The sequence below is a fragment of the Sylvia atricapilla genome, chromosome 3 (assembly GCF_009819655.1).
Source record: "Sylvia atricapilla isolate bSylAtr1 chromosome 3, bSylAtr1.pri, whole genome shotgun sequence".
In the NCBI taxonomy this organism is placed as follows: Eukaryota; Metazoa; Chordata; class Aves; order Passeriformes; family Sylviidae; genus Sylvia; species Sylvia atricapilla.
The window spans coordinates 26,586,235-26,611,655 of record NC_089142.1 but is presented as its reverse complement, the minus strand read 5'-3'; the positions used below and the strand labels follow the sequence as shown (position 1 = coordinate 26,611,655).

At 35.0% G+C, this 25,421-nt stretch overlaps 1 protein-coding gene across 1 annotated transcript in view; it reads left to right on the top strand.

Annotated features, from left to right (window-relative positions):
- Positions 1-25,421, top strand: part of EYS (eyes shut homolog) — a 718,715-nt gene that overhangs the window by 276,940 nt on the left and 416,354 nt on the right. Inside the window, exons 23-27 of the mRNA XM_066314978.1 lie at positions 4,759-4,855; positions 6,044-6,151; positions 6,725-6,870; positions 24,002-24,173; positions 24,695-24,773. Coding sequence (XP_066171075.1) covers positions 4,759-4,855; positions 6,044-6,151; positions 6,725-6,870; positions 24,002-24,173; positions 24,695-24,773 — 602 coding nt within the window. The remainder of the gene's footprint in view (positions 1-4,758; positions 4,856-6,043; positions 6,152-6,724; positions 6,871-24,001; positions 24,174-24,694; positions 24,774-25,421) is intronic.

Below are 25,421 nucleotides of genomic sequence, written 5' to 3'. Positions count from 1 at the left end.
TATTTGTGCTATAAAGATATCAAAATCAGTGATGAGAAGTTGAAAAATTGGTTTGTGCATGGGGTTTAAGGTTAAAGCCATCAGTTTTAGGGTGTAGGGAAATTATGTGTATTGTTCCAGGGAAATCTATGAAAAGGACTTATCTCTAAGGAGAAACAATAGCTACAGTTTTTACTAGAATAAAACATTCTATTTTTTCTTTGTCCTTTCTAAAAGCAATACTTCCTTGTTGCTCCAAGGCAATTTCTGAAGCCCTTTTTTTGAACAGATTTTTCCCAGGACTTTTTCACCTCTTTTATCAGTCTCCTGTCAATAGCTTTCCCACAACACTCTTCATTCTAGATGCTAGTGATTATTTTATATAAATAATAAATAGATTATGAAAAGTTATTTAAATTGGAGTTTGCCATTGTCAGATTTCAGTGCCCTTCAGTGCCAGTTTCTTTTTTAGACACACACAGTCATAATTTTACAGAGGGAAGTAGCCTTTTTACAGTACCTAATATTTTACACACCTTTAATTTTGATTTATGTATTTACTTATGTTATGCTGAACAACCTAAGTACCTGAACTAATGATTATGGGACTGCTATGATATCTCTGCTGTTTGCAAACATTAGTTCATAAATAGTTCATGGTAAGGAGACCAACATCTATGATACTGTTCTGATAAGCAAAACAGTAGAGAGCTCCTGGCAAAGAATCCCATTAGAATCCTGTTACCAGCAGGAATAGAATAAGGAGATGAAAATGACTGTAACTGTGACAGAAGATATTTAGCTTCTATATTTTGCATATCCCATCACTTTGCAGCTCCCAGAAGGCCCATAGACAGAGTTAAGAAATGCAGGATTTCTTCTATTTCAGGGAAACAGAAGTAAAAACGGCATCTGTCTCATCTTAAGTAACAGCTTTCCAGATGTTTCCCAACCTCATATCATTAGTTACTTTCATGCCACCTGAAGAATTAAAAATAGAGAGAAATAAGACTGTAGTTTCTAACACAACAAACTGTAATATCTTTCAGTTGTTTTTCTTCTCTATTAATTTCTGAAAGTCTTGAATATGTTGTGTTACTACAAAAATTGTTAACCTTTCTGAGACACATCATCAAATATATCTATACGTATTCAATACATTCACAAATAAGTGTTTTAAGCTATTTTCTGTATCCGTTTGATTTTAAAAAAACTATCTGGATACCAGCAATTTTACGATATTCTGTTTACACCTTCAGTTTTTTTAATGTGACATAAAAAATACAGTAAAGTATGTTTGACAAATAAAAACCATTATACAATAGCAAGCCTGTTAGCACATTGGTAATGTCATGATTTACATGAGAGTTTTATACACTAATATGTTTGATACATTAAACATTTTAGAGCAGTTCCTTTCATTGTCTTTTTAATTTCCTCTTGAAACTCATGAAACATGATTTGGAAACATGTATGCATTTCTCTAAAAATTACATCCCCACATAAAATTTAGTTTAGGTATCCCAAAAAATCAAAGATATTTGTGGCAGCAATTGTAGCTTATATGAAATAACTTAATGTATTAAAATGTCTTTTAAGTTGTGTATGATTATCATGTAAAATACATGACTCCTTACACATTAGACTCATGAGGAATCTTATCTTCAATGCAAATAAACTACCAATTCTTTAAACCAGTTCCACTTAGGTTTGAGAGTTTTAACTAGTCTTTTGAATTAGGGGGTAATATAATTAGTACCAATTCAAGAAAATTCCTAAAATAAATATTCTGTTATTAGCTGCAGTATTTTTTTTTTAAGTTTGACCTCTCCTGTTTGTATAAGTTATGTGCACAGTGTTGCACTGCTTTGCTTTTGTAATTTACTCTGAAAATATATTTAAGGTCTGAATTATAATTGGCTTATTGTCATATGATTTTATTGAAAACTTCATAAGAGCTTGATAAATTTTAATATTAGAATACAGACATGCAGAAATTATGAATTAAATAATATTTTGGGATTCATTTAAGAAGATTTGTGTGTTTCTGAATAAAAATTTTAGTTGAAAGCAGGCTTTCATTGATTCTACTACAAAGTTGCTAGAAATGCTAAAACTTCCTTAGAAAGTTACTGCATTAGTTCACAAGTTTTCATCATAGATCAAAATATCATCTAAGTAGTTGTCCTCAATTTTTAATAGGATATGTCACTATGAGAAAAATAATTACTTCTTTAATAAAAAGCTACTGAGATTATTTGTCAGTAAGTATAAGAAAACATAGTAAATGAATATTTAGATTGCTCATTTCATAATTAGTAGATAGTAGTAGATAGACAGTAAAATTTTGTGGTGAAAATGGTTTTTTTCTCCATTTGCAGGAAAAACAGCTAATGTAGAATGCCTGCTATATGTTTGCTTATTTTATGTCATTTTAAGGTATTGATATATTGTTATGGGCTAGAAAAATATCTACTACTGCTTTCAAAAACTGTGTTTAAATAATGCTTTTTACATTCACTTCTGTACTATTTACTTCAAAAAGACCATAAAACATCCATAACCAGAGAGGATGACAGGCAAAAGCAGAATGAGCAATGCCTCCATTTTCCATCTTATATATTCTAATCTGATAATTTTGGGGTTTTTTTTAAGATGTTTGCTTAAATATTCTATAACATCACAAAAAGTAAGATGTCATTTTGTATAAAAGTTCTTAATTTTTTTTTCAGTTTTGCTTTGTTATCTTCACAACTCTTCTGTGATAGCATTATGGAGCTAAAATATATCTATATATCTGTGAGTTATTTATAATGTTACATTGGGTTACCTTCAGTATGTCCTTTTCAGTGAAGTTCTATTTTCCCTGCCCATTGACAGCCTTCCACTAAGTAATCAAATTTAGTTTTAGGAATTTCAAACATTACAAATAAATGAGAAATTACTGATGAAGAAGTTGACTTTGAATAGTCCTGTGGGTTCTAGTGTCTTACATTCACCATGCCCTCCAATTTCTTAATTAAACCAGAGTTAGAGAAACGTGCTGTCATCTTACCTGCTCTAACTCAGTGGCACTGAATGGCATATATCAAATATCTCCTGAATATTTTGTGTGTCAGAGTGACTTCTGCCTGCTCACACAACCTAGAACTTAACTTGCTCTGTGGTGTACTAGCTTACTGTTCTTCTATCTTTCTTTTATTTTCTTTAATCAAACTACAGGCAGGGATAGATGAAGGTTCAGAAGCATTGAGATGCAGATTACACGTGCTACAGATAAGAAAAGTACTTGGATGGTTTGCTCTGGTTCAGGCCCATTTGCACACTATAAACTAATACCTGTGCTGAGGGAGATACTCCAAAACAGTACCCTGAAACAGTGTTTCTTACTGCTATGAAAATTATTTTACAGTGTTTTGTGGGGATTGGTGGGGTTTTTTGTGGTTCGTTTTGTCCTTTTTTGTTTTGATTTGGTTTTGGTTTTGTTGGGGATTTTTTGGTGACACATACAAATAGGAAATAAATGAGGGTATCCTTAATGCTCAAGAAATTTCTGAAAAAAATAATAACATCATAACAGTGTAATTGAAAGGCTAGTTTGAAAAATGTTCCAGGCTTTATTTCTCCATCAATTGAAAACAATTATATTGAATTTGTGCAAAATTCAACTAAGTAGCTATAGTTTCTGCACTGTATGTATAGAATTTTAACACAAGTATGCATTTAGCAGAACACCTATTTATGCAAGTGTTAGAAGACATATTAAGCTAAGAGCAGAAATAGGGTTCATTTATCACTTTAGACACATAAGTGTCTTATTTCATTTTAGTACATATTGTGGAACATTTACACAGGCGAATGTATTATGTAAGTGATGTACTGTGCAGTTAAGATCTTAGTCACATTTTTTCTTAATTTAAATATTTAACCAGTTGGGTGGGGTGTTTTTTCTCAACTACTGACTTCTTTGAATAAATGTGGTCCTCTAACTTCCACTACTCTCTCTATATATAAATTACTGAATTAGCTTTTAGTTTCTGATTTTGTCCCACACTCTCCAAGAAAGCTTTTAGTCCTTTAAAATGGGTTACATTTTCCCAGTATATTTATCCAGATGCTCTATCCAAATCTGTTCTCTGTGGTGCATTAAAGTACGTTGAGACTTCATATGCTGTCCGGAAATTTACTTGCTGAAGCTAAGGAACAAAAATAGTTGGAGAAAGTTTTTTCAGGGTTACTTCTACTTGTAGTCCTGATATTAGGGTCAGTGAATGAGGCTCACTTACTCACTTAAGTAAGGGCTGGCTCTTACTCACTTAAAGGGCTGGCTCCTTCAGAAGAAAAGGTCAGACTGACAGTATATGAATGAGGCAGGCACAGCAGCTCCAGTGGCTGTGTCCAGGAACAGCAGAGGATGTTGTTCTGCTAGTCAAGGCTACAGGGAATGGGGCAGATCCAAGGTAAAGCCAGGGAGCCTATCTGTAGGCCAAAGTCAGCCTAGTACACAGCTACGCATTGGCCATGGCTGCAACACAACTCAGATACCAAGAGCAAGGATCTTCAGTATAAAAGCTCCAAAGAGGTGACCATTGCTGATGCTTCTTTCAGACTTTTCTTAAATAGCTTTGAGTGCAACTGAGGTTTCCCAGGCTGGACACTTTCATTGTCTCAGTTAGTCCTGGGCTCAGGTAGAAAAACCTCAATGATAATCTGTGACCTTTTAATTCACATCAAATAGTACAATTCATTCATCTACAGTTAATGAAATCTGTGTTTCAGGATTTGAGGGTACTTACTGTGAAGTTAACAGTGATGAGTGCATCTCCCATCCATGCCAGAATGGAGGCCTCTGTGTGGATGGGATCAACCACTACAGGTCAGAAAAATTACTTGATTGACAAATATGATACATGGATTTTTATCATCTAGCTTTTCCCTTTCCTTTCCTTTTCCTACTCTGTCTAATGTTTGCTGACCTTCAGTGAAGTGGGGGAGGGGGGGGGGGCTGGGGGGTGTGTTATGTGTTTGACAGTCACATTATAGTCTAAATCTTCTTGTGTGCAAAAAGTAATACATATACACTATAAGTATGACCCCCAATAATTTATTTTGGGCTAATTAAAATCATCAGGATTTTATCATCATCATCATCAAGGATCTAACTTAATGAAGCAGAATTGTTAGACCAGTTACAATAGTACAGACAATCTGAGTTAATAGGAAAACTTCATGAAGAATGCGGTTATAGCTATTACATAAGAAAGCTTTCAATTATTTCTCTTAGATTATGATTGCCCTCACAATATCTGTGTGCATCCAGTGATCAGTGATTTTTATCCTTCTCAAGAACTGGCAGTTTTACTGCAAGTCACATGCATGTGGAAGTCTTTGTCAGGAGAATTATTATGTTCAAAATTGGTTTTCTCTCATCTTCAGTCTCAGGCTTTCTTGGAGCCTCTCACTCACCAGCACCCCCAAGTCCTTCTCAGCAAGGCTGCTCTCCATCTGTTCATCCCCCAGCCTGTGCTGATATCAGGGTTGCTTTAACCCAGGTGCAGCACCTCGCACTTGGTCTTGTTAAATCTCATGGAATCCCCAAGGGCCCACTTCTCAAGGTTGTCCAGATTCCTCTGGATGCCATCCCATCCTTCAGGAGTGGAACATAAAAGGCTATTATTTGTCATATCAGTGTCTCACACCCTCACCATAGATGCTATTCCAGAGCTGAAGCTCTAACATGAGAAGCATCAGTCAGCTGGATGCAGGGTAGGTGTCAGAACAAATGAAAAGCAGCTCAGGCCAAGGCAAGTTCTAAGTAAGCCCTTGTACAGTGGGATCAGCACAAAGCCTATGGCCTTCAGCTAATGATAACAGAAGTTTTATTTACTGGGTTTCAGACACTGTAATTTTTGGTGCTTGTTAAAGTACTGCCCTTTGCAAAATACCAGTGACAAGCAAACATGATTTTGGTACCATTTAATTAATACCTCTCAACATCTGCCATATTTTTCCAGAATCTTTATAATTAACTAAAAACATAATGTAGTGACATCATTTTTGCTAGGTGCTCCTGCCAACATGGCTTTACTGGGACCCTGTGTGAAGTGGAGATTAATGAATGTTTATCAAGACCATGTAAGAACAATGGAACTTGCCTGGATCTTATAAACAGGTTAGTTATTACAAAATGAAAAGTTCCTTGATTTCCTTATGTTAATTCATTATTTGGATGGGACCTTTGCCCTACGACAAGTTAAAATGGAGTAAGCAAATGCTACTTGACTCAGTTTTTTAGTTCTTATCTGACCTTAAGGGAAGATAGATGGGAAAATGTCTTCTGCACAACATCTTCTTTTCCTCCTTTTTTTTTTTTTTTTTTTTTTTAATTTGGAAAAAGACTGAAATAGAAGAAAGTTGATCTTGATTTAGATTGCTACAAATCCTATGTTTGTTCAACAGCACTTCACAAGTTATTCAGACTTGTGCCAGAAGATCATTAGCCCTTAAGTCATTTCTTATACCTTCAGTTAAAATTACTGTGCCAAATTTTTCTATCAATTTAACAAAAATTATATCATCCTCTTTGCTTCAGAAACATGGAAATGAGAAAACTCTGTTAATTAGTAAAGTATGGATGAAGATTAGGGACATCAACTTGGCATCAGGAAATATATATGGCTTAAAAATATTGCAATAGGTCCCATCATTACTTCTGCTGACATACCTGATTTACCCTTTTCTAAAGATTCACTTGTAATTGTGCACCTGGATACTATGGGTCTCTGTGTGAGATGGACGTCAATGAGTGTGAAACTTTGCCTTGTTTACATGGAGGAAGCTGCTTTAACAGACTTGGAGGCTATCGGTGCCTCTGTCGACCTGGATTCACAGGTATGATCTACTCTTTACCACAGCCGAGAAGCTTATCTCACCAGTTTTACATGGTTTTAATATTATAGCAAGAACAAAAATTATCTCTTTATTGGAGGATAAATCAATACTAACTTAAATAGAATTTTATCTAATTCTTTTGAAGTAGCTCAGTGTTATTTCTATTAAGTCTTGAATTATAATTTCTTTAATCACCCTTACATTCAGTTGAAATGAGTTATTGTATGGCACAAAGAAAATTAATGTGTATTCTTTTTGATTCAGCCAGGAAAAAACTATTACCGTAGATGCAGAGTAAATTTTGCAAACAATAAAATGCTACCTTGTCATTTAAATTGTACAGAACCATAGAAACACCTTGAATTTTTGACGTGTTGGATGAACACCATTGCGTTTAGTGCTAATCTTCACATTTTTAGAGTCATGACAAAATATTCAATAGGTAGAGATGCCGTAAAATTTATTTAAAATAATGTTGACTTTTATTTAAATTCTCAGTGTGCTGCTGAGCTAGTTCATACACAATGTTTTGATAGATCCATATTAAGCAACATGAAAACACATGGGATCATATGACTTCAGAAATATTTACAGTTGTTTCCTCAAGCTGAATAATTTCTGCATTTTTTCTGCATAAAATGTTTTTTTCCTATCTATCCCAGCCTGTGATGAATGCCACACAATGTACAAGATAAAAAAGGATGCAATTTGCATCCACTGAACTGAGAGGAATTTAATTCTTCACAGAATAAAGAACAAGTACAGTTTTAGGAATTTCTATATAGGTGTATATCCTTCTTCCATTCACCACAAATCTTACTCCACATATCACTTGTGCACTGCTCTTCAAAACTATCCTTGACATTTCAGCACAAAAATGAAAAAAATGAAAAAATATAATTTTCCTGTCTAAATCTTTCAAAACCTCCCCCTCCAATATTTTCTTCATCTGGCCTGTGTTTTAAGTAGTACTTCTTGGGTATCAAAAAAACTTCTGTTTATTAGGCAGTGGCACTGCAGATGCAATTTCTAATGAATAAATGTTAAAATAATTGTATTAACCTTTATGTACATGTTTCTGTAAGAATACCCTGTTATATTTATAAAAGACAAGACACCTGCAGATGAGCACTTAGGAGATTCTAACTTGAAAAGGAACAAGCAATCTGCAGGTGTGCTTTTGTCTTGATTCTTCATTATTGACAAAGCAGTTTGACTTTTGTGCTTTTCCCTAACATATTTAACCAACAAGGTTAAGATGTTGGGTTTTCTTGCAGGGTTTTTTGTGATTCTTTTTTTCCAATTAGCTGCAATTTAGCAATAAATTTTCTTTCAAAGACCAGGCCCGTTTAAAGACAGATGACAGAATTAATTGTTCCCAATGATCAGTTGAATTTTAGAAAAATGTTTTAATATACTGGAACTTTAATAATCAACTATTAAAGCATTATACACTTAATAATGAATGAAAAGTGGAAACAATTTAAAATCCATTGAATCGGTTAGGCCAAATTATGTTAATATATTTAAATTTATTTATTAAATCTTATTTTAAAATTACTAACTGACATTAGATATTCTGAATGTTTTTTCTGGTCATCATGTAATTTACTGTCTTAGAGAAGGCAGTCTTTAGACACTGATCTCTGCTCTGCTGCCTCTCAAATTTTGACATATAATGTATCTCTTAAAATTTTAAGTTCTCCACGAATTTATGCTATTTTTGATTTATTTTACATTGTTCATAATTTTATTTCCTTTAAAACAGATTTTAACAAAAAATATATTAGAAATAATTTTGTAACTATTAAAATATAGCTTTTTATCCACACTGCTGATATAAAATCTAATGCTTTGCACATCACAAAAACTCTTTCAAAAGACTATCACTATTCAGAGTGAAAACACACAGATGTATTCTGTCATGATTTCACTGGCAGCAACAACGGTTTTCCTAAGCTCTGAATATCACTAATGCACCCTGGTTAAAATCCTTACAACAGATACTTTGGAGAACAAAACTTTTGGGCATGTAAGAAACTGGTTTTTTACTAGAGCAAAATATGAACTAAAGTGATTTCATAAAGCAGTTCTGAAAGTCCTAAGTAGAACAGCTCTTTACTCAAGATCACAGCTGTTACTGCATATTTGCTTGTACATTGGTGCTACCAAAGTGTTAGGTAGAAAAAGATAAAATAGAAGATGCCTTGTGAGTCACTGAACCTAATACCTGTTTTGTCTAAACAGCCATTTGTTGGCTGGATTAATGAATGCTAGTGCTTATAAAAGTAACTGTTGAATTTTTACTTCAAATCTGAAGAAACAAACCACTAAACATTTTGCTTTGTAATGTACCAACTATGAGACTTAATGTGAATAGAGGATAGATATTTTGAGTAAGAAAACACCATGCTTCCATAGCATTCTTTACACTAAGACAGCCTTTGAAATATGGTATACTCAGGGACAGCTTTTCTCTACATGTTTCTAGAATCCTTTCATTTTGTAAATGTTTCTATAAATTCAGGAATTTTTTTCATAATCTAAGGACATCAAAGGGCATGTAAGAATTATTTTGGCTTGATAGGTTACCAAGGTTCTTTGTGAGGGAATCTGAATATACACTCTGAACAATTGGAACTTTCATGACTGTTTGTGGAATTATAAATCAAATGGAATTTAATCAGCAAATTAAAATTAGAAGAAAAATATAATCTAGGACTACAGATATATCTTCATTGCTACAAAGTGGCCTGACGTTGCATTCTGAATGTGCACTCCTACACAATTATGTAAAGAATAAAATTAGAATATATATATATATATATTTCACTGAGTTTGATATTTAAAAAATGAAATACTGATATTAATTTCCCTTCAGATGCTCACTATGAAATTTTAAAAGAAATAAGTAATTAAACACAATGTGTTATAAGTAATTAAACATGATTTCTTGCCCTGAAGGTCACTTTTGTGACTGAGGTGTTAATCACTTCTTCTAAATCTTGCTATTTGAATAATCTTATGTCAAAATATAACTCAGATGATTCAGACATGCTTCAAGTGAAATAATTTTCATGTTCATGAAAAATTTATTTTATATTCAAGTATAAGCCATAAGTGTCTGGGTCATTAACTCTGCTGCAAAATGGATTTAATAAAAATACAAGTTTTTTGACACTAGAACTTTGTTTGTTAATTTTAAATTGCTTAATTTGAAAGATTTATAGTACTGAATTGTGACTGTCTTCATCAAAAGACTTGATTATTCTTAAGACTTTAATTTCTGGTTTTCTTTTTTTGAGGTTAAGAAAACAATTTTATGATCTCTTTGAGAGACTTAAGTGTTTGGGTTTTTTAGAATGTATTGGGTTAACCTTATCCTGCTACCAAATGATCATCCAGATGTTCTTTCAGTCCCTCTCATCAACAGAATAAGAAAAGAAAGTAAATATGAAAAAACTCATGGGTCAGTGACATAGCAAGTAACACCTAGTGTACCCTCAGTAAGTTTGCCAATGACACCAAGCTGTTTGGTGCAGCTGATGTGCTGGAGGGAAGGAATGCCATCCAGAGGGACCTTGCCACACTGGAGAGGTGGACCCATGGGAACCTCATGAAGCTCAACAAGGCCAAGTGCAAGGTCTTGAAAATGGGTGTGGACAATCCCAAAGTGGAACTGTTGGTTGACAAGAAGGTCAGGTAAACATGACATGGCAGAGTGTGCTTGCAGCCCAGAAACCCACCCATGCTGTGGACTGCAGCAGGTTGAGGGAGGTGATTTTCCCTCTCTGTTCTGGTCCTGTCAGAAGCCACCACCTGAAATACAACTGAAAGTGTCCAGCTCAGGTGTCCCAGCACAAGAACAACACAGGCCCTTTGGAATAAGTCCAGAGGAGGGTCACAAAATATGATGAGAGGGTTGGAACACCTCTCCTGTGAAGACAGGCAAAAAGGTTCGGGCTGTTGATGTCTTCAGAGGCTGACCTAGAACAGAGACTAGACAGACTTAAAGAATAAAGTAGGTGTTTATTAAAAGGCCTTAAAGGATAAACCTTGGGCAGTAAAAGAGCCTGGCTAGGCTTACGCTCAAGATGGACTCAAAATAGTCATGGGCTAAATGGACAACCAGTCACAAGGTTTCACACTGTTATAAGTTTTGGTCCATTTGCATTATTGGAGTTAATTGATTATAGTTTCAGGTTATGAAGTTACATCCTCCTTGTTTGCTCTCTTCAGTTCTCCATTGTTTATGCTTTTTGGGCCTGAAGATTGTAATGGTTGTCCTTATCTCAGGCTGGAAAATTATTTCTTTTGTCTACCTACCCTGGGAAGAGAGCTTACTAACATTTAATATGAAGCTCAGAACTACCCACCTAGGCAGCACAGAAACTGAGAAATATCAAAGCTAAAACTTGAGGCATCACTGTTAAGCCTGGAGAAGAGAAGGCTCCAGAGAGACGTTATAGCAGCCTTCAAGTATGTACAGGGGGCTCATGAGAAAGCTGCAGAGGGACTTTTTAAATGTCACATTATGATAGGACAAGGCAAAATAGCTTTAAACTAATAGAGTTTAAACTATGTCTGTCATGAGGCAATCCCTGGTTTCTTCTCACAGAAGGTGCCTTGAATTCCTCCATGAACATTTTCCAACTTCGAGTCAATATTAAAAATAAGATTTCAGTGGTTAAAATAGAACGTGTGTTAAAATGAGCTATACAAATTCAAAATTCTTGTTCAAACTGCCAATTACTGGCCATCATCCAAAAGATGACAAAAAATTATTAAGTACCATGAACTCACTGATTTCAGTCATTTCTGCAGAGCAGTAATTATTTTCCAAAAGTTATTCTGTAGAGCACAGATCTGCCCTGTTTTCTCTGTGAGATGCATACAAACTGACATTTGGAAGTGACTAAGTGTGTACTTAAGTTATATGTTAAATGAAGTAAAAATCTTGGCTTAAATAACTCAGCTTTTATTCTTATCTTTTACATCATTTTTGAGGCCCAGTCTTTCTTATCATCAGACTCAGAACCTGCTGTTCATCTTGCCTATGTGACAATGAAAGCTCTGCTCCACTTTTCATACAATAGGTTGACCCAATAAAAAAAAGTCCCACAAAATCTAATCAGTTAAACGGGAGAGAAGTTTACTTTATCTTTTTGACCTTCCCAGATCCTTTTACAGCTTTCTACTGCCAGTCAGGTCTGGTAGTGATTGCATTTGCACTTCCCAAGTCTCTGCTTGCATTTCTTACTATTGATATCCAGTGGAAGAGTAATTGCACTACTAACTGAAGTGACTCCTTATTTAGTAAGAGGGGAGGAATCTAATGGCATTCTCCTTGAGATGTTAAAGCAAGAAGTAGCTTATATATAATGAGGTCAAAAATGATTGGCACACTGAGAACAAATTCAAAATGCTGACTGACAGGTCTGCATTTCTGTACTTAATGTAGAGTTTGTGGTGTCTGTCTTTTAGTTTAAATATTAGAGTATTTACCTAAGTTTGGGGAACTTTAGAAATTTTAGGTTTGGTGAATGCATCATAAGAAGGGCACAAATTTGCTTTATGCAGTTTCTTGAGAGGTGCTATAATATCTTGTCTGATTTGTGAGGAAAGAAGGGGGCACTTTTGGTGGACTTGTTGGGCTTGAACATTATTCAGCAAAGACTTCCTAGGCCATAAAGAACCTACAACAGTAAGGTTATTGTATTATAATACTCATTGAGTACTTGGTTTGAAGTGACAAATCTCTCCTGGGAGCCAAGGTCAGGACACAAACACTATTTTTCCTCTCAAAGTGACTTATGGTCTATTAAGTACAGCCTTAAGACATACTTTAAACAGTTAAGTCTTAGTCTGGTGGCAATTTTGCTCCATTGCTGCTCCTCCTTGTTCATGGAAAAGTGTTCAAGAAGGTAGGGCCAACAGGTTGAATAGGAAACACCTGATTGAGCTCAGATGCAGAAAGGAAGCACACATTCAGTGAAGGAGCAGTGAAAGGAAAGGGCTATTTAGGAGGAATGTTAAGTCATTGCCCAAGTGTGTAGAATTGAAATTAAGAAAGGAAAATCTAAACTAGAGCTGAGAATACAGAAAATGTGCAAAACCACAAGAAAGCCTTATATATATATACATGTATATACAGGGAGCAAAACATCCAATAAAAAAAGTGGACCTATTTTTCAATAGGGAGGTGGATCTTGTGACAAAAGACATGGAAGAATCTACAGCATGCAAAGTTTTCTTTCTTCAAGCCTTCCAGAGTTCTAAGCCTCGTTGGCATAGTTGAGGATACTCCTTTTTTAACAGGTCTCCTCCACAATCAACCTTTCACCAATCTAGTTGTCCACCTTTCCAGACTATGAAGTTCTAACCTGCGTACAAGAATATTTTGGGAGACAGTGCCAAAGTCATGCTAAAATCATGATAAGTGACATACACTGCAAAGAGGTCCAGCTCTTCTTCCACAAACCTAGTCGTAACATCATAAAAGGCAACCAGATTATTCAGGAATGACTGTCCCTTGATAAACAAATAGTACCACAGTTTGGGTTGGAAGTGACCTTTAAAGATTACCTAGTTTAACCCCTCTGCAATGAGCAGGGACATTTTCACCTCAATCTGGTTAGTCAGAGCCCTGTCCAGCCAGGATCTGAATGCTTCCAGGGAAGGGGTACTTACCACATCCAGGCAACCTGTTCCAGTGCTTCATCACCCTCATTGTAAAAAATGTCAACCTTATATCTAATCTGAATCTTCCCTCTTTTAGTTTAAAACCATTGCACCTTGACTATTGCAACAAGTTTTATTAAAATATATGTTCCTATCTTTCTTATAAGTCCACTTAAAACATTGAAAATTTGTGATAAGGTCTCCTTGGAGCCTTCTACAGGGTGAAAAACCCAGCTTCTCAGGCTTTCTTCATAGGTGTTCCAGCCCTCTGATTATTTTTATGACCTCCTCTAGAACTGTTCCAAAAGGTCTCACACGTTTCCTGATCTAAGAGCCCAGAGCTGGATGCAGCACTCCAGGTGAGGTATCACCAGAGCAGAGTAGAGGGAAAAAATCCCTTCCCTCACCCTGCTGACCACAGTGCTTTTGATGCAGCCTAGGACATGACTGACTTTCTGGCTGCAAGTACATAGTCGCAGCTCATGTCCAGTCTTTCTTCCACCAGTATTGCTGAGTTCTCTGCAGGCCTCCTCTCAGACTATAGTTGTTCCTGTTCACATAGAAACAGCTTCCACCAGGATACTCTCCATGATTGGATTAAACTGAGACTTACTGACTTGTTGCTCCCCAGATCACTTTTCAGTTTTTCTTGGAGCAGTAAGTGCAATGTTTTCTCTTCCTAGTCACTGAGAACCCTCTCCAGTTTTCATGTCTGTCAGACATATTAGCAAATAGCCTTTCAAGGACATAAGCCAGCTTTTTCAGCACCTTCCAGTTGAGTCCTTAGGGTACCAAATTACAGGAAACAAATATAAGAATTGAGTACCAGAGTTTTTGGTCCAGTGTTCTGTATGCCACAACAGAAACCAAGTTAGACTATTGTGTCAAACCCACGTTCACTTTTTGGTTGTGACATTCCCATAACTTGATTTCAAATATTTTATTTACTTCAGCAACAGGAGAAGATAGTCCAGAATATATTTTTGTATTTGAGGAAAAATTCATTTTAATGAGATCAGTAAAATTATTGTACCAAATAGCAGTGACCTCCAACTATTAAGGTAGAGAAAAGTATAGTTTCAAAGAAATAAAGTCACTGAACAAATGAAAATCCTATTTGTAAGAAGAAAGGTGTCAAAAGTGTATGGAGAGTCTCTCGTCCTTAAGGAGACAAAACCAATGATTACCTAATTTTTTTACAAATTATGCTCAAAATACGCAATCCTGTAGTCTATTCATAATGAGAATTTGGCAACAGAAACTCATAGTATACAAATAAAATCTGTGATTAGGAACTTGGATGACAGTACACTCCCCTTGTTTTGTAAAATATAATTGTTTTGGGTTACAGATCTGCACACTTAGGGAGAAAATACTCTGTGAAATGTGAAGGTTTTTTTTCTTCATGCTCATTACTATCTGATTTAAATTTATTTAGTACAGCAATTCTAAGGTGATTTCACTGATGTATTCTACAGTTAATTACTATTTATCGTCAAACAGAATCAGCTTCTTTTTCTGGATTTATGGAAGTCAACAGAAGAGGAATACAATGAGCTCTACTTCTTACTTTTATCTGCTTAAAAGAAACAGCAAGTTATTTATTAATTTTCTTTATGATTAGCAGCTACATAGGAAACACTGCTTCATAATGATAAAAGGGACAGTGTTCATGGACTCATGATAGAATTCAGACCCATTTACCATTGTACCCACTGCCTAAAGAGGCATCACGGATTGGCAAAAAACATCTTGATTTGATTGTCACACTTTCCTGCAAGTTTCTTGCTCAGTCATAGTCATTACTAAATTAATAAATGGTTTCAAACAACTTCTGCTGCTTTTTGCATACATTACTCCATGCTGACTAGAACAAAGCCTTGAATCCAGTTCTTGTGTATCATGTAAGATTATGATGATTTATTCTCCCTCACATTCTCTTTCTGTGGCTGATCTGTTTAATAATAATAATAATGTATACCAAATAAGAAAAAACAAACAAGCAAGGCTTGAAAGAAAAGCAACAAACCAAACAGAAGAAATATTTTCTATATAAAATATCCAGTATGTATGCATTCTGTCAGTTTATGTGAAACCAACCATTTCAAGTAGATCTGAAAATCAAATGGAAACATTTGAGTACAATTTTTAATTCATTAGTGAAAATGGAGGAAGGTGATCTGTTAGACTCATACAAGTGACAGCAGTAAGCAATTGTATTGTCACAGTTCAGAATGTGCAAGCTATTTTGAATGAAAGAAAAAAAATAGCTGCAACAGAATGGTGCAGCCCCAGGGTAAGTTTTCTCCTCAAAAGCATGGCAGTAAAGCCACTGTGACATGGATTAAGCAGTTCCACTGCTCAGAATACCTTTCCTAGGGAGTCTAACTCTCTAATGCTAAACCTAGACATATGCTAATAGCTCTTTCCTCAGTTTTATAGTTTCTTAAGTCTTTCAGCACCTAACTTTCCCCATGGATTTCATGGAAAGGCTAGTTGCCTCTCTCAAAATAATGGATTTTGCTCAGGCATCCAAGACTATTGACACTGTTATAGTAACTTCTGTCTTATTGCCATAATTATGACGATGATGATTATAATAATGACAACAACAAGAAGAATTCCTTCAGGAGACCACACCACATAAGAATAGAATCAATGTTAAATATTGCATCCTAATTATGGAAGTGCTGCTGAGAAGTTCTGTGGTTTGCCTTGTGTTTTAGATGTATTATTTAACAGAACAGAAATATTTAATAAAACTGAAACAATGCCCAGCTAAACAGATAGCAACAGAAACAGCTAACATAGATATAATTTATGAGATCAGTGTCTAAGAGTACAGCATATGTAAAATCCTTTCCTGAAAACCTTTTGCTTAAAATGAAGAATTCAGAGGGTAGGACTATACTGTGAGAACATTTGAGAGCTTGTGGTAAAGTGAGCAATGGTGAAGCAAGTGAGCACTTCCTCCTCCCTGGTGAGGCCACACCTCAAATCCTGTGTTTAGTTCCAGGCTCCTCACTACAAGGAAGACATTGAGGTGCTGGAACATGTCCAGAGAAGGGCAGTGAAGCTGGTGAAGAGTCTAGAGCATAAATCTTACGAGGAGCAGCTCAGTCTCTTCTGCCAGGTAACAAGTGACAGAATGGGAGGAAAATGTCTCAAGTGCCAGGGGAGGTTTAGATTGGATATTAGGAAAAAAGTCTTCACTGAAAAGGTGACCAAGCATTAGAACAAATTGCTCAGGGAAGTGGTGGACCCACCATCCCTGGAATATTCAAAATGCATGGGAGTGTAGCACTTGGAGATGGGGTTTAGGACTGAACAGAGTGTTGCAAGGTCAGTGGTTGGACTCCATGATATTAGAGGTTTTTTCTTGCCTTAAGAATTCTGCAATTCAAAGTGATTATATCTAGATCTTATTATCATAAGCTATGACGTGAGAATTTGAACTATCTAGGGCTACTAGAGCCAAAATCAGTGGTTCACATTAATTATACTTACATTAATTATATAAATATATATTAATTTTACCTGTAATTATATTAATTATACAAAAAATTGGAGAAAGCCCTGATACAACTGTTAGAATTGTTCCCTAACTATTACTGCTAACTAAGAGAGCCTTTGTACTTTTCATCCAGTGTAACTTTGGAGGGACCTTTGAATGCATTCAAGTATGTCATCATGCATGCTTTAAAGGAGTCTCTATTTTGTAAGAGTTACCAACTCCCAGGGGATTGAAATCTCAGTTTCTATGAGTCTGCTACAAATACTGAGGCAAAGGAACATTTAAGCAGCTCTAATGTGAGAACACCACAAAGGAACATTACACATCATAATGCCAGTACGTTCTTCTGCGATTCCATGACATTTCTTTGAGCTTTGTGTAAGTTGTAAATGTACTTAATATATTTTATGTTAAATTACTGTAGTATTTATAAAATAAAATATTTAAAAATATTTAAGAACATTTCAATAAATATTTTCATACTGCAGTTTGTTTCAGTGTTTTAGCACTGAAAAATTCTTGACTGGCTTCAGCCAGGACAGGGTTAATTTTTTGCAGTAGCTAGAAAGGAGTATGACTGAGGCTGGGATGTTATTCTATACCACTTCAAGTCATTATTGGGAGCAGGAGGATAAAGGGAGTCTCTCTTCCAGGGAGAAGGGGTTCTTTTCTAGTCAAGGAAACCTGGCGGGGAAAACTGTCCAGTATTTGTTTATTTTCATGGGCTTTCCATGTAATTTTTTTTTCTCTTTCTTGTACATTTTGTTATTAATATTTTAATTGTTATTTTTAATTTACTTATCTCATTGCTGTTTCCAGTAATTTTTCTTCTTTCAACTCTTGATATTTGCATTTCATGTCTCCAGTTGGAGGGGGGAGGGGAAGAGGCAGCATAGTTCCAGTGGCAGCATTAAATTGAGGAATGTGGTTCCTAACCCACAACAACTGGGAACTAGTTGAAAGAAAGAAGCAAATTAATCAGATAGAACTAGTAAGATAGAAACAAGCAATTCATCACTTAAAAACCTGTGGATGTTTCAGTCAGCCACAACAATAAATATCTAAAGCAATGACGGCTGACAGGTGGTTTCACTTTGCAGAACAACTTGCTGTATCTTAAAACAGTTCTTATTTCCAAAAAAATATGGTCATGGTAGCATCTTTTTTGGATTTATTTGGGAGAGGTTGAATTTGACCAGATTTTTTAATTAAAAAGTGTAAGAAAATTATGAAGGTATAATAAAATACATATTAGTCACAAGTAATTTTTCATATAACATCATCACATTCTTGATGTGTTCTCATCTGCTTCGATATACCCATATCATACCTCTGATCCTATGCATTTTGTCACTAACTAGGTTGCTGGGTCAAGCTGTAAAGGGGAAATCTCGTTCTTGAATCAAAATAAATCAAGTTGGAAGGATCCTTCTGAGGTCTCTAGTCCAATTGCTTGCTGGAACTAGTTTTAGCTATGAGGTTAGAACAGGATGGTTAAGTCTTTGTCCAGTTGGGTCTGGAAAACCTCCAAGCACAGAATAGTTCTCGTATCTGATGAAACACTTAAATTGTAACTCAAATAATACATCACTTTACTCATAGTAAATGTGATTTCTTGTGTCCCAAGAAGAAAACTAGAAGTTGAATCTTCAACTGAACAGCAAACTTTTATTGTCATTTGACTAAAAAATGCATAAAAATGCATTAGTTAATGTATTAGTTCAAATGAGACATATGTTGTTTCTTATAAACTTATCTTTCACTTACAAGTTTTCAGTTATCTTTAAGTTTAAAAGTTTTCCTCAGTTTTCATAAAGAAATTGATGACACTAAATCCTATATTCTTAAAATCAAAATTAGGAAGTCATAGATATTGAACTGATATTTGCAGCTTGTCCAGCTACAGTGTGACAATGTGGCATTGCCTCCTCTGGAAATATTGAAAACTATATTAATTTTCTTCTGATGTTCCCAATATTCAGACATGAATTAATAGATTTTACTTGCACCATTCTTCAGGTTTGTCTTGTTCTATTTCCTTTTTTGTAAGTTTATTCAACTGTCAACTATATCTTAGTTCTTCACTGCTATATCTTTAGGTGTAGCTTGATTTCTTCATTTTGTATTTCAGTAAATATTTCTGCCCTCAGTAGGAGGATGCCCCAGCAGTGCACTGATGCAGCAGTGCAAAGGCTCGACCTTACCATGACCTAATCAGGTCGTTGGTTTAAGCCCTGTGCTGGGGCCAGTGGCTGCTGCCTGCTCTGCTCCAGCTTTGGCATTGGGATGGCCCTGTTGGGGAGGGGGTGACATCCCCCACCTGTCACTGCCTGACAGACTATGGGTTTTGACGGGGTGGGGTTTCTGGGCACCACTGCCAGGCTATTGCTGACAGCCTGGGAGCAGGAAACATAGAAATGGAAACCCAAGCAGATCCCAAGACTAGGGGAATAGGAAAGTACCAATATCACGTTCCTTCAAACAAAAAGAAAGAAATCATGCTCCAGTCTAAAGTTCAAATATCTAAATAACAGTGCAAGCTACAGGTGATGTTTTTATATTTTATCCCTCTGGTTCTTGTATTCACTTTTAAATGAAATGGGAAGATACAGTTCTTAACAGCCATGCATACATATCTAAGATCCCAAATTGATATTCAATGAAAACTAAACATGTCAAAGTTTCAGACAAAGGAAATTTAATTTTTAATTGTTTTAATTTCTTTGTTTCCTCCGGTCTAATCTTATCTTTCAAAGTTGTCTGTAGTGGAAATCAAACCTTGTCTAAACAAAGAAAAAGATACTTCAAAATAGGTGGCAACCTTTCAAATTTATGCAGTCCAATCAGGGCAAATTTAATTTGACTTGATATAGGTGCCTGAAATAAGTCTATTACTGACAGAAAGTCAAATAGAAATAGAAAATCTAAATCTCTGGTATTAGTCACTAAGCTATAATAAATCTTACTTAAGATGAAATCAACAACACAAGCTCAGTGACCTTCTCAGCCCTAGTTTTCCATGCACTACACATAGAAAACTTTTGTTAACAGAGTATTTACCCATAACAGGCTTAATGAGACAATGCTAAAATTATGTTTAATGGACCTTATGCCTTCCACAAGATTAATGTCAGTGTGACAAAATGAGTACTTGTTCTTTGCAGTCAGTGACTGTTTTTAAGTATAACTTTAGATTCGTAAGAAATTATTTAACAATTAATTGATTTTCTTTCTTTAACAGGAATATGCTCCACAATATGTTTTTTACTATTTCTGCTTGTATTTGTTAATTTTAATTCTTTAGATTTATGCTATTTTTTGTTAACATGTATATGGCTTCATTATTGGTTATACTAATGATAAACCTATTAACTGATCTTTTGATTCACATCTGCCTATTATGAAATCTCATGGAATGGTCACAAGTAGTTGTCAATAGTCTTATAATACTTGATACCAAAATACTTGAACAAGGGACCTAGGTACTGCTGAGCAATTCTGAAAGGAAACCTCTCCTTTTCTCTCAGTTCTATTTTCAACAGAATGCAAAGTTTTCAGTTACCAGAGAAAGACTAACTTTCTTTATTTCTGTATCATGTATAAATTAGTATAACATGCTAATTTATTATTCTTTTCCATTTTTGAGTATGCTTGCAGCAATAAATTGCTTATTTATCATGCATTTTGCTTTTCCAGGTAGAACATATTTGACTTTATTGTTGCACAAAATCTTGTGTTCTTCCTTTTCATTTTTTCAAACTAGTCAATTATCATAAATTGGTATCAAATTTTTAATCTTCTCAAATGGCACTCAAATATTTTTTATTATCTCCTATTTAAAAAAAAAAAATCAGCAAAAACCACAAAAACCCAAACACACAAACAAACAAACAAAAACAACAAAAACCCCCCCAACCAACCAAAACCAAAGAAACCCCACACCTGAACTGAGGAGTCTTCATTTTCCTCAGTCTTTAACCTTAATAATGAAGTAATCCCACATTTGCTATAAAGAGGTTTTATATATTCCTATAATATGTAAAATTATATATTATAAGTTCTTTATATTTGTAAGTACTACTATATCTGTAAGTTCTATTATATATTCTTATGAGTCTGATAAGAAATAAACAATACAGAATATATGTATTCTCAAACTTCAGATGCCAGGATAGTGATTCCACCACCTCCCTCCCTGGGCACCCTGTTGCTGTGTCTGATCACCCTCCCAGAGAAGAAAGTTTTCCTAATAGCCAATCTAAACTTCTCCTAGTGCAGCTTCAGGCCATTTCCTCTCATTCTGCCACTTGTTATATGGAGAAGAGACAAACCTCTACCTCACTACAATCACCTTTCAGGAAATTGTAGAGAGTCTCCTTTTCCCCAGACTACCCAACCCCAACTCCCTCAGTCACTCATAGGACTTGTGCTCCCTACCCTTCACCAGCTTTGTTGCCCTTTTCTGGAGTTGAGGGCCCAACGCTGAACACATGTTTCAAGATGCAGGTGGAAGTCTTGATGGAAGATGTGAAAATCTCTAGATAAGGATGCAGTTGTAGAGTTGTGCAAATGAGCTCCAAGAAAGACTGAGGCATCACCAGTTGTGAAGTGGGTTGAATATAAAGCAGGAATTGTAAAAGCCTGCTGAGTTTTCCTTATTAAAATATGAGATAGACTGATCCTACCTGTGAATAGATGACTTGAAAAAAGTAGAATAATTGTCTTCTTTTCATCTTAGTATCACTCATGTTAGACTATATTAGTCTTCTCACATCTATGGCATTTCCTTGCCACCTACAGCATTCTGATGTGTGGGGGAGCCTCCGGGTTGCCATCAATACATTAAAGCCCCCCACATGGTATGTGTGAGGTACTTTTCCCTTTTCTTTGATATGTGGAGGAATTACTTCTAGCAAGGTAAGTACAGTCTGCAAAGCAAGCTCAAAGAGATATCTTCAGCCCAGTAACACATCTGGCACAGCCTGAGCTATGAGAAAGTTTACAGGTGACATTTTAAGCAAAGTTTGTTCTGTGGTATTATAGTCTCTCTCATACCAACTTTACAGAACATTTGGTTGTATTCAGCAAGATTATTTTAATTAAAAGTTTTCATACTTTGAGAAAGGATTTAAAAAGTTGACAGATTTCAAATTAAATGACAGTCACATTGGAAGGGAATGACAGTCTGTCTAAGTTACAGTAATAACCAATTGCAGTCTCTTGTGTCTACACTGCAACAAATTGTAAACTGAGTACATTTGAAAATGTTTATTCAGATCAGGAGGGATTAATCCATTGATCATAAGGGATTATTGTTAGTGATGTATTAGTGATGTATTAGGAATGTATTGTTCAGGGGATATTAGAATGTGGATGCTAAATTTAAAGAAGAAATTTAAACATCTGAATGTAAATTATTTTCTGTAAGAACAACCAAAAATATTTTGAGTTCGTGCATTTTAGCAAGAACACTTGAGGTCCTAATATTGAGAAGGTTATTTTCTTCATCAGAAATAATACTTAAAAAAAACCTTTTTAAGTGGTTTGGGTTTTTTTAATTAATTTTCCTTTGATACATTATACATTTTCATCTTTAAACCCACTATATTATAATTACAGTAATGGTTATAGCTTTTATTCACAGCAAATCTCAGAAATGCTTTCTAGGTTGGAAAAATGGACTTTTACCCTCTAGAGATGTCTGAATCTTTTAGCACTGGGAGGGCTAAAGGTTAATTTTTCCTATTAATATTGCTAAAGCTTTCTGAGTAGGGGGAAAATATGGAGGCACCATTACAAGGTATTCCTGTTCTTTCCAAAAGAACCAATCTTACTTGGCAGAATTTAATCTTACTTATATCTCATGATATATGTTTTTTGAATAAACTAGGCATGAACTTGCAAAGGAAATACTTTTTATTTTTTCAACAATATAATATACATAATGTTATATTTTATATTTTATTCAATTTTATTATTTTTAATTTAATTTTAATAGAGGCACACATGAATATGGAATAATTGTCAATTAATACTTTTATTCACTCTAGAGTGTTCTCTTTTAAATTCCAGATTTAAATTGCAGCCATCTCCAACATCCTGGAGATGGCCAAATATCTGCCATGGGAAGCAGTGAATTCCATGGGAAGCGGCGAATAAATTCCTTGATTTGCTTTGCTTACTTTGTGTGGCTTTTGCTTTGCCTATTAAACTGTCATTGGTTTAAGTTTTCTCACATTTACCTTTTGCTTCTTCCCCCATCCTACTGTGGATGCAAGCAACTGGCTGTGTGGTGCTTAGCTGCCTCCCAGGCAGTGGGCAATAACTGCCTACAAAGAGACCTAGGCACATGTCAGTTAGTATTTTGCAAAATACTAATATTTTAAGTTATTCAAATGGAAGTTGTGGCACTTACAATCATAAAAGTACACCATCATATGACTCCTAGTGAATGTCTGCAAAAAGACAATTTCAAAGGATTTTATGTCTTATATCATTTATCAAAAGCCTCTGCATTTCAATTTCAAGAAATTAAACCACCACCGAGACATATAATTTTAATTCTGCATTCCTTCTATAGGAAACCTGTGCTATTCAACTTCCTGATAACTGTGTAACAAATTTAATCTTGCAATTTCGGTTTCTCCATTGCTTGCAAGCTGGTACTTAAAGCATTCTTGACATGCTACAATCACAGATGTCATCACTTTATTTTTATCATTTTTCATTATATATGTCAATAAAACCATCTTTTTTGATGTTTACACTACAGATAATTCCAGTTGTATATTCTTTACCGATGAATATCATGAACTATGTGAACAATCTATGTAACTAAGAGCAATTATGTGGGAATACTAATATTAATAAATATACTGTTAATTGGTTTGCATTTAGAATTTAAAGCTTAGTTGCATTTTCTGGATTTTTAAACAGGTGATAGGTGTGAAGTAAATATAGATGAATGTATGTCTTCTCCTTGCCTCAACAATGGAAGTTGCATTGATGGCATCAGTTCCTACAAATGTCACTGTAAGAGAGGTTTCATCGGAACAAACTGCGAGATAAATGTTAATGAATGCTTGCCAAATCCTTGTCTTCATGGAAGGTGCCTATTTTTATTTAACTATTATTATCTACATGATAATGTACCTAACTAACAATATTTAAGACTTAATGATATGGGAAGTTTGATAAATATACTTTTAATTATGCTCTTCCATAAAGTAAGAGCACAAGCACACTTAAAGATGACAGATGTTGCCTGCTTAAGCTAATGTAATAAAGTGGCATTATCTCAATTTCTCTTGCATTTTTGTTCATTACTGCAACTAGCATTCAGTAAGTGAGGATTAATTAGTATTTAATATACTTAAAAGCAAATCTTAAACTATTATATGAAAACAGCTGAAATGGGAAGATATCTTCCAATGTGACAATCACAATCCTTACAAAATGCCTCAGCACCCATAATATACACATTTGAAATCCATTACGAAACTATTGAAAAGTACTATGGATTACAGTAGGTCATATCAAACCATTACTTTGAAATGCAAGGAATGATACTTCTAGTGCTGAATCCGAAATTAGAGAGCTTCACCTGAATAACACTCCTTTGTATTTCAGATGCATAGATCTCATTGATGGTTATCAATGCTCTTGTGAACCAGGATGGACCAGCTCAAGATGTGAGATAAATATTAATGTATGTTTTCAATTTTTTTTAATTATTGAGGAAAGGGTAATATGTCTTTGAAATTCATCTTTATTTAGTTAACCTCTGAAGTCAGTATATTGAAAATTTATGACAAAAATTCAGTTGTTTAAAATCCATTTTGAAAAGCCCATTATTTTTACTTACATGACAGTGCATTAGAAAAGAACGTTAACAAAATGTCTAAAGAAGTTTAAAGGTGAAGTGTGAATGATAAATCTGGAAAGCCATAGCAAGCTAAGCCAGCATTACCTGAATATCATTTGTCCCTCAGTTTGGGATGAGTAGTGTAATTACCTAATCTCCATATTTGAGTCTCATTTGCTGTAGTTAAGGTGTACATTTGAATAGTACACTTCAAGGAACAATGTTCTACATTGAAAGCGGCCATGACTTGTCTTTAAATTTCAAAATCCATTATGGTGCAAAGCATGAGGTAGTAAATATACTGTCCACTTCATCCTCTGAAGTTCATTAATAGCTTTATGCTTTCATCAGGAATGGCTGTGGGCAAGAGGGGACCAAAGTATGTAAGTCTGTGCTGTGCAGATTCCTATGGTCAGCAAACCAATTTGCAGAAGGTGACCACATCTGGCAGAACATGAACAGAGTTAACAATACTGACTACATTTCGCAGAA